The sequence below is a fragment of the Manis javanica genome, chromosome 13 (assembly GCF_040802235.1).
Source record: "Manis javanica isolate MJ-LG chromosome 13, MJ_LKY, whole genome shotgun sequence".
In the NCBI taxonomy this organism is placed as follows: Eukaryota; Metazoa; Chordata; class Mammalia; order Pholidota; family Manidae; genus Manis; species Manis javanica.
Window position 1 is genome coordinate 97,962,220 of NC_133168.1, and position 10,372 is coordinate 97,972,591.

General features: G+C 59.3%; 1 protein-coding gene across 1 annotated transcript; it reads right to left on the bottom strand.

Annotated features, from left to right (window-relative positions):
* Nucleotides 1-3,021: 3,021 nt before the first annotated feature.
* Nucleotides 3,022-9,806, bottom strand: GPR108 (G protein-coupled receptor 108). The gene is given in 19 exon segments (XM_037018421.2): nt 3,022-3,054; nt 3,724-4,125; nt 4,158-4,262; nt 4,566-4,615; nt 4,874-4,917; nt 5,018-5,148; nt 5,242-5,356; nt 5,434-5,476; nt 5,479-5,509; nt 5,870-5,945; nt 6,040-6,173; nt 6,328-6,432; nt 6,518-6,586; nt 6,675-6,736; nt 6,843-6,973; nt 7,716-7,798; nt 7,988-8,038; nt 8,795-8,914; nt 9,649-9,806. Coding segments are annotated over 19 exon segments (1,905 nt in total). The 5' UTR covers nt 9,769-9,806.
* Between the last annotated feature and the right edge of the window lie 566 nt (nt 9,807-10,372).

Below are 10,372 nucleotides of genomic sequence, written 5' to 3' on the forward strand. Positions count from 1 at the left end.
CACTCTGAGCCTCAGTTTCCCCATGTGAAACGGGGAGTTAGAGCAGCGCACGCTTTGTGGGGTTGTTATGGCCACCAAGGGAGATAAGCCCGGATCAAGGATCCAAGTCCGCGGGCGTGAGTGATCTCGCTAGATAGAGATCCGAATTCCCCTCCGCAGCTGCACTAACTTACATACTCACCCGCCCCGCCCCGCCCCGCCCCGTTCCCCCTGGCCTCGCCAGGGAAGAACATTGGGAAAGGTTTGAATTTTTGCCGAGGTGTCATTTTAAGGTGCATCTCTGATTCCCAGCAAGGCTGAGCCTCTGGAGGAGGCGGGCAGGTGTGAAGTCCGGACGCGGGGGGCGGACCGTGTGTGGGTCGGGGATCCTGGCTTCGGAAGGGCTGGGCTCCGAAGCCCCACTGAAGGGGTTAACGGGGAACTCGCCCTGATTTCCTGTAAACCACACTTTTTTCCTGGCCGTGCCCAAGTGCCAGGAGTGGGGGGAGGCGTGGAGCAAAGAACAAACCTGGCCTCTGTCTGCTTTGATTGCGACACCCTTTCTTTGGAAGAGGGGGACAGAGAGTGCAAACATCTGCTTACTGTCCAGAGTCAGGTCTGACTTCTGAAATGGGAATGGGGGTCCTGCTAGAATCCCCCAATGCTTCCTCATCCCCTGCCCCCACCCCCAAAAAACCCCTAGCCTATTTCCTGGTTTAATTACAGCCTTAAGTAAGGCCTGACAACTTGGACGAGGAATTCCTGCTGGCCTCTGTCTCCCTGCACGCCTCAGTTCACCCATCCGAACAGTGGGACCAGTGACGACGGGTCCCACCATTTTAACAATGGTGGTGGAGGTCTGAGAAGGGCCCTGGCCCTGATTTCCAAAAAGTCACCAAAAGGACGGAGGCAATAATGGGCGAGGTTTACTGGAGGGAAGGAATTCCCCGAGGCTTTTTCCTGGGGGATGTACTTTGGTCCCTGGGAGTTTGGGAGGAGGACGGCTGGCAAGATTCAGCAGCGGGGGAGACAGAGGCGGCGGCCTGGGGGATGGGGCCTCGGTTAGCAGGAGCCCCCTGCCCAGCACAGGGCCTGCAGCGAGGGAGAAAGGGGCTGCCAGGTTGGTGCTGAGCAGGCTATTTGGGATATACTCATACTCACAAAGTCCTTGTTACTTATCTGAAATTCAAATTTAACTGGGCGTCCTGTATTTTGTCCAGCCACCCCAGCTGGGGGGCAAGGAAGGAAGGCGAAGGAAGTGGGGGTGATTTCTGGGAGCTCAGGCCGGTGAGGTGGTCTCCCTGCTGCAGTCCCCACCCTCACTCTTTCCCCACAGAGGCGCTGCCAGGCCTGGGCACAGCAGGAACTCCCCCAGCTCCCCCTGCACCCGGCTTCCAGGATGGTGACCTTGCTACACTGCTTCCTGAAAATGTCCCTCCAGGACCTACAGCTAGGCCCCCTCTCCCCCCACTACGCAGCCTGGGCTTCCTCCGCACTCCCTGCTCATTACTCATTAACCCACAGGTAACCTTGACCTGGCTGAGTCGAGCATCTGCTCCCTGGCTCCCCCCACCTCCCTGTCACTCACACTCAGCAGAGACCCGGGACCAGGACCCCCCCACCCCGGGGGATGCAGCAGGAAGAACTTTGATGCCAGTTCCGCCTTCTCCCAGCCTGCCCCTAATCTGTAAACTAGGCATTCACAGCCCTGGGCCCCGCGCAGGGAGCTTGAACGGCCTGTTCGCTTTTGTGCACCCCCACTCCCCCGCCCGCTGGCCACCAGGCCTTTCTTCCCCTCTCTCAGCCCGTGGCCAGCCCTCGCCAAGCGCCTGGACTCTCTCTCCCAGCCCAGCCTTTCTCTCCACCCCGGTGACCCTTAGTCTCCTAGCCGTAGACTCAATTCTTCCAGCCCCATGGAAACTGGGGACTTTTCCGAAATCTGTTGTCCTTCCACAAAATTATGATGCAGCAAACGAGATAGGTGCTGTGGCAGTGAATATCTCCACGAGGCTCGGTGGCACCGTTTTATCTTGTTCATGTGTCTAGACTCATTTCTCCCCCTTGCTGGGGCACTATTATGACCCCCATTTTACAGACCAAAAAAAATCCCAAAACTAACGCTGCTGGCCATTTGCTTGAGATCCTCTAGCTGGTAACCTGGTGTTTGAACCCAGACAGCTGGCTCCAGACCTTCATGCTCCTAAACGGTATGAGTTTCTAACTGTGGCTGTAACAAGTGACCCAAACCCCAGGGGCTTAAAACAAGACCCATTTATATCTTGGAGTTCTGGAGGGCAGAGGTGTGATGTCAGGGTGCCAGCAGAGCTGCTATCCTCCTGGAGGCTGTGGCAGGGGAGTCCATTCCTTGCCTGTTCCTGTTGTGAGGCCACTGCATGGTGTGGTTTGGGGCTCCTGCCTCCCCCTCTTTAAAGCCTGTGACCTTGACCTGTGTTTCCCTGTCTGTCTCCTCTGACTGACCCTCTTGTCTCCCTCTTCTAAGGATCCCTGGGATGACCCTGCCCCTTCCCCAAACTGGGGAATCCAGGATCATCTCCCATGTCAGGGTCCTTCACTTAATCCCACTGGCAAAGTGCCTTTTGTCGCGTGAAGTCCCATATTCTCGGGTTCTGGGGGTCAGGACATGTTTGGGAAGGCATGACTCTTGCCTACCCCGGGGTGCCCACAGAGGAAAACATCAGCCCTGTGGGGTTGTGCCCCTCCCTGCTTTAAACTCATCCTTGGCCCCCGGGGACCGCAACCTGAAGTCCAAGTGTGTCTGTGTCTTTAGGCTGCTCACAGCTGCTCTGGCCCACCTGCTGGCCCCAGCACCCCGCTGTGGGACCCGCAGGCTATTCTGGGCTTCGTGGCCTGGCTCGCAGAACTTCCTCAGCCTGCAGTACCTTCCCACTTCCTTCTCTGTCTGGCTGAGCTATTTATTCATCTGGGCCCACGTTATACTTGTTTCCGTTTGCAGGAAGCCTTGACCCCAGCCTGATTGCTGACCCCTGTCCCATGCCTGTGGTCCCCACTGAGGAATGCCTCTCAGGGCTTCCAGAGGGGTCCTGGGCACTGCAGCTGAAGGGTGGGGCAGGACAGGGGTAGTGGGGGATGGCAGGGGGCGGTGAGAAATGCATCTTGGGAGCTGCAGGTGAGTGCAGGTGCGCATCTAACCTGCTGTCACTCCTCCAGGTTCAGGGCATTCCCTGAGTGGCCGGGTTGTGTTCCTGCACTGTGTGGAGCCCCTGTCACCTGTTACCATTTGTGGTACTCAGTGGCTTTATGGGTCCCCATTTCATAGGCTAGGAAATGCAGAGACCGAACCACTTATGCAGGGCCACACAGCAAAATAGGGGCAAGGTCAATTAGTCCAGGTGCAGAGGCATGGCACACTGCCCGTTTGTGAGTCCTGTCTCCCACCAACTTGTCAGCTGTGTGGCCTTGGGCAAGTCACTTAGCTTCTCTGTGCCTCCCAGGCGTCATGCTGAGTAAAGGTCCATGAGGCCTTACAGCCAGGGTGTGACATACTGCAGTCCCCTTGTGCTAGTTACCATTACTCAAGACTCTTCAGCCCGAGCCACTGATGGGTCTTCCAGTCACCAGCCTTTTCTCAGCTCCGGCCTGTGCACATAGTCGCCTCATCCGACCCTGAGCGCCCCCGGCCCCCTGTGTTCTCTGTCACCTCCCAGCTTCCCAGGTTGGGTCCGGGCCCTGATGACAGGTTCCTCTCCCTGTCCTCCCCGGCACTGTGAGCCCTGGAGGGCCCGGTGGGTCTCGGTCATTACTCTGTCCAGCCTTCCGCACAGGACCCGGCACACAGAAGTCACTCCATTCGTATTTATTGAATGTGTAAAGCAGTACATACTGCATACACACACACATATACACAAACCCGGGGGAATACGGGTTTCTCAACTGAAAACAGCCTCCAGGATGGCAACACAGATTGGTCATTACTGTCCAGAGGCGAGTGGGGGGTGGTCCCGGGGTGGGGGAAGGCTGCCCACTCCCAGGGGGAAGAAGGGGCCATCTTCTTCTGAGTGGGCTCCGGGAACTGGGGCACCGGGAGCTGAGCACAGCAGGCACAGGGCCCCTCCTCCTCCCCACACACCTCCGGAGAGGGGCTGGCCGAGGGCTGTCTGAGGGTGCGGGGGGCGGGGGGGGGGGGGGGGGGGGGGGGGGGGGGGGGGCGGCACGTCTGAGATGGAGGGGGTCACAATAGCTCCCGCCCACTGGCGGTTTTGTTGACTTTGGAAAGGCTTTCCTGGAATCCAGAATCGGTCATTCTAGAGACAGATGGCAAGGAGGCCGTCCAGGAGCTGGGGTGCCGCCCAGCGCCCAGCAGGCCTACCAGAGTCTCCCGTCCCCCCCGCCCAGACCGCCGTGCGGGCCCCGCCCCTCCCCCGCGGCCCCGAAGTAGGATGGCAGTGATCCGCGTGAAGTACACGTAACAGATGACCTGGGGGACGCGGGTGGGCATGAGGCCGGGCAACACCTTAGGACCCCTGGGGTGGGGGCCCAGATCACGGGCAGAGGGATGGCTGCCGGAGGGTATAGGCTGGGTGTGCCAATGAGAGTCGGGGTCTTACCATAACATAGTAGGGCCAAAACAGCTTCAGCTTGTCCAGGTTCACTGCCACTGGAGGGGGAAGCACAGACAATGGGGGTCAGGGCAAGGAGTCTGGGGGCAGGAGGAGGGGGAGAGGCATGAAGCCGAGCTGGGGACAGGGGAGAACATTTCAGGGAGTGTCCAAGAGGCAGAGCGCCTGGAGGGGGCTGTCTAGGGGCCAACGAGGTGGGCACAGAGGTGGGCGGGAAGGGGCAGCCCGGGGTCGGCATGAGGGGCCTGGTGCAGGACAGGGCTGGGGGCACGGCGGGTCCTGGGAGCAGGCCTCACCCTTTCCGTCAGTGCCAGATGCGTCCTGGAGGTGCCGGATGGACCTGGAACAGGGTGGGGGACACTGGTGGTCAGCACTGCGGCTGCGCAGGTCCTCAGGGGCGGGGGTTTGGCCTCCGGCGGACACCGGGGCGGGGTCCTCACCAGACCACGGTAAGGAGGATGGCACCACAGCAAATGAGGTCCACCAGGAAAAGGATCTCCCTCCAGAGCCTGTAGTCACTGGCACCCTCAGCACGGGTCTCGATAACGAAGTAGACCACGTTGGCCAGAACCTGCGGGGAGGGGTGGGTGGGCGGGAGCGCCCCATGTGCACAGGGGCCCCCCACACCTGCATCCGCGCGCCCACTCCTGGCCCCCAAACACACCTCCAGCGGGATTATGATCCCAAAGATGTTCTCCTTGTCCGACAGCACGTACTTGATGAAGGCCAGGTCAGAGCCGATCAAGGCGATGCTGAGGAGGAGGAGGGCGCCCTTCAGCCTGGGGGTGGGGGACGTGCGTGGTGAATGCGGGGGCCCAGTTCTCCCCGCCCCGCCACCTGCCTGGCAGAGAAAGGCACTCCCAGGCGCGTAATGTAGTGCATGACAGCGAGGCCTTCGATGGGTGGCTTTGGCTGTTGAAGTTGTAGTTGATCTGGAGGTGGACAGGTGGATGGATAGTCAGACAGATGGATGGGGGGGTGGACGGATGTGGTAGTTTGAGAACATGGATGGTCACTGTCGCATGGGTGGTGGGGAAGTTGATGGAACTGACAGTGATGACCAGCACGGAGGTGGGCGTTCTCAGAAATGGACAGCCATGGGGACAGTGAGGGAAGTCATGGTTGGAAGGATGGCCAGTAAGACAGTCACAGCCGGACAGGAGGCCAAGCAGATGGTTGGCCGAACGCAGTGCCCAAGCCCAGGGTCTGCATAGACTGGAGAGTGGCCTGCACAGCCTTCTCAGGGGGCCCCGAGACGCCAGCCCGCCCCTGCTCCCCACCAAGGCGCTCACGCTGTGCAAGAGGAGAGAGATGCTCTTGGTGAGGACCAGGGCCGCCATGAGCCAGTGTATCCTGAAGACCGTGTACCTGGCGGGGGGGTTGGACAGAAGGGGTGGGAGGGCCATCAGTCAGGTGCAGGGATGAGGGCAGGTGGGGGACCCCCCAGGGGCAGGGGCATTACGTGTTCTTGCAGAGGACAGACACCCAGTAGATGTCGGCGGCCAGGAAGCAGGTAGACATGACCATGTAGAGCTTGAAAAAGGGCATTTCCACGGCGGACAGGAAGCCCTCCGGGTTCTTCTCCTGGATCATTACCTGGGGACAGGGCAGTGGTGGGCGGTGCAGGTTGCACACCAGCTCTGGACATGGTGGAGTCCCACCCTGCAGACTCAGTCTTCCCACCTCCCAGTCAGGTATCAGCCCCAGGGAGGATGGTGGTCCGTGGACTGCCGCCCACTCCTGCACTCACCGTGATGTTGAATGGCTGCTCCCCACCCGGCATCAAGTTGTAGCAGTTGTGAAAGCTCAGGGTGTACAGGCCTTCCTCGGCCCTGGAGCCAATCACCACATGGAACAGGGGTGGAGCAGACGGGGCAGGGGCCTCAGCTGGGGGTCCCCACGCCCAGGAGGGGCTGCTGCAGGTGCTCACAGACACTTATGCTGAAGCTGTAGGAGTTACTGCGATGGCCCAGGTCCCACACCAGCTCCTTGTCCTTCCCTCCGGCTGCCTGAGGGGACAGAGGGCATCCTTGGAGCATCAGCTGCCCTGGACTGGGTACCCGTATGCTCCCTCCTGCCCCGACTTCCCCACCAAACCTGCAGGTCACCAGGAGACACTGTGTGTTTTGGCCTGGCCTTGTTGGGCACAGTGGTGATGCCTGTTGGGGGCGAATGAATGAGTTTAGAGATGGACAGACAGCAGAAAAGTGGGGGGACACACAGAACAGACCTGCTCATCCGCCCCTCCCCAGCTGCATGGCAGGCCTGACTCGCTGTCGCCCTTGGGGCTGGCTGTGTGCTCTGGCTTCAGGAGCCCTGGTTCTGGGGGCGCTTTGGGGAGAAGCCCGAGAGAGATGAACAGGTTCTTCTGCTTCCCATGCTTTCGAACTTGGACCCTCGGGTTGGGGCGGGGTGCAGGGCATGAGGCAAGGAGGCTGGACGTGTGGTTCAGGTACACAAGTTGTGCCAAGCGACTCAATGGCCTCTTGGGCTCTCTGGGTCTGTCTCCTCTCTGGGGGCCGGCATCGCACCGAATCTGTGGTCACCAAGTCCTAGCATTTGGCCGCCACCCAGCAAGATCCATAGCTGCCTCGCCCCTGTGCTGCCTGCACCAGCCACGCCACTGTCATTTCCAATGACATCAACTCGCTCATCTACTGAAGCACATTATTGAAAAAGCAAACACCGTGTATCTAGAGAGGCAACACGGTATGGCTGGGCCGTGCTGTTGGCCTGCTTCAGTCCGAATCCCAGTTTTTGGGCCTCAGATTTCTCATCTTTAGATGGGACCAGAGCGGTGTAAGGATCAATGAGTTGACATGTGCAAAGCTTGAAGGACGCGGCTGGCCCATAGGAAGCACTCAACAGGTATGAACGGCGGCTATTCTCACAGCTCCCCTCCACGTCTGGGTCTTCTGCCTTGAGACCCCAACACTGCCGGGGTACCCCTACCTTCTCCCCTTCCCATAATCATAAGTCTGGAAAGTGAAACAAAAAAGCCAGTGACTTTCTTCCTAACGTTCTTCTTCCAAGGTTTTCCCAGCTGGTTTACTTTACCTGATTCACTCTTGTGCCTATCATACATACCCCAGGAAACACAAAGGAGGGACTATAGGGAACTTGGGGCCCCCAACTCACTGCAGATCCTTGGTGTTGATGAGGAAGAGAACCAGTAGGTGGCTACTGTTTTTCAAGAGAGGACAGTCATGGGGGTCCCAGGTCTGGGGCGGGGGAAGAGGGAGCTTTGGTTCCTGCCTTCCACTGGCCTAACACCCCACCGCCTCCCTCCCTATCTACTCTGCAAGGGAGGGTCTCTGCCTGCTGCCCCCTCTGGGAAGGACCAGGGCCAGACCCTTCCCCACACCAGCCTAGCCCCTCCTCCTCCCTCCCCACCGCCCCCCTCCACTCACTGGGTAGGATCGAACGCTGCCAGATCGAACGCGGCTCAGACTGAACCCCACCTGGCAGGTGAAACGGGGAGAACGTGAGGGATCCGTCAGGGCACCCCATCCACCAGCTACCTCTTTCAATAGAAACGTAACTTGAATTCACTGAGCACCTACTATGTACTAGATCCCACATTCACTCACTGAATTACCCAGCAACCCATCCTGTCACTGGCCACCCTCCTATATGTTCCCCTTAACTCCGAGCCATCCTATGCCACTCAGCTTGGATGTCACTTCCTCAGCAAGACCTTTGCTGGTCTTGTGGACCCAGACTACTTGTTTATCCCAATTAAATTGTTGATGTAAGAAAATTAAAAAGCAGTAAGATAAAGTGTTGCTGATTTCCTATCTTGGGCTCTGGAATTTAGCACGCTTGGGTTTACATCTAGACTCTGTGACTTAGAGCAAGCCACATTCCTCTGGGCCTGTGTGAACGCCTGGAAAAGTGGGGTTACATTTTCACAGCATCCCTGAGGAGTGGTACCTGTTTTGCATGGTACCTGGTATATGGCAGGCATTCAAAAAAAATTGCTAGCGATTCATTTCGACTGTAGGAACTGAGGCTGTCTTGTTCAGAGTCTAGGACATATTGCAGGAGATATTCCCTCCATGTTACAGATGAGGAAACTGAGGCTCAGAGAGGCCAGGGGCCTTGCCCAAGATCAAGGATGAAAGGCAGAGCTAGGATGCGAATCCAGAACCCGGGGGAGGGGGGCATTGGAACTTGGGCTCCTGCCCTCTTCCAGTCAACCCCTCAAAGCCCCTCACCTGAGGGGTCCTCTCTTCTGTCTCCTGAAGGCTCAGCCGCAGCAGGCTCACGTCCAGCTCCAGGGAGCCGTCGGTGTAGAAGCCGAAACTGTGCAACTGGGTGTCTGCTCGCTTCTCCCCCTGCCGGAGACCAAGGAGGCAGAGGCAGCCCAGACAGACTTCTTCCCACCAGCCCAGGCCCGAGGGTCCGGCCCGAGGCTCCCCACGGGCCGTGGCCCCCTCCTGGTACCCCTATATTTAGGACGGGTCCAGAGGGTGACAGAGAGGCCGAGAGGGCCTCCCTGCAGGCAGTGACACCAGCCCAGCACCAGGCAGGGACAGGGCAGCCCCGGATCCTCAGGCTACAGTTCTGAGAGGCCAGGAAAGGAGAGCCTGGGGCACCTGTTGGAGCCCCCCGCCGGGTGAGTACCACCCCGAGATCAGTTCCTCATCGTGGTGTGCCTGGCCCTCACCTCCCGGGAAACTTTTAGGTTCCAGCTGAGCCCCTCAAGATCCCAATGAGGACCCAGAGGGCCCCATTCTAGAACTCACAGGGATTCCCCCTGGCGCCCCCAAGAATTTAGAGAACTAAGACTCGGGGATGCGGGGTGGAGGGGGTGGCGCGGGGGTCCACGGAGAGGAAGTCCCGCCCCCGATGGGCAGGACGCGACCCCAGCGCTGCCGGCCGGGCAACTCCACCCGGAGGCCTGAGGGGGATCCTCGGGCGAGACGACTCCGGGCCTGAAAGCGGGGGCGCCGGGCTGCTCCGTCCCGCGGAAGGAGCGGGGGAGGCAGGCCAAGACCACTCTAAGCCAGGGGCTTCTCCGGGACAGAGCTGCGGCGCCCGCCCCAGATCGTCGCACGGCGGAACTCACCGTCAGCACCAGCCGGTGGATACGCCCAGAGCAGCCGCCCAACCGCAGCAGCAAGAGCAGCCGAGGCCCCCACTCCGCGGGGCTCCAGCGGACGAGCCCCCTCCTCTCGCTCGCTGCCATCTCCGGAGCCAACCGCCTACAGGTGAGCCAATCGCCGCAAGGTGGGGACCGACCCTCAGGCTCTTCCAGTCCGCTTGACCAATCAGCGATCGCTCCTCGCAAACCCGCCCTAACACGCCACCAAATGGATGCCACCGGCTGCGAATGGGAGTGCTGATGCCGCTGAACCCCGCCTCCACTGGCACCAGTCACTGGAAAGAGTGTGTGGATGTAATTTGATAAACAGTGCACCTAACCAATTGTGTTGGATCTGATAGCTGCCCTTTGAAGCGGAATTCCGTTACCCGCTCTTAACTGACCAGTGTACATTACCCAGAAAGCAGCGGGAGCAGACAACGCAGCGGGGCGTTTAATAAACTACGTCTCCCAGTATCCCTAAGGACGGACTTCCCCTTATCCAGGGAACTTGGCTCCCAGCCAGAGCGCAGACTTTTAGTAAATACAAGCATCTCTTGAGGCCTGTCTTATTTTCCTAATCTTACTGATCCTCCGAGAGGGCAAAACCTGGCCCCAGGCTAATTCTTTATCCTTGGATGACCTATGACCCCGAGCTGAGTCCAAGCCTTTGGCGCCTCCTATCCCAGAGTTAGGCAACTGAAGGCCC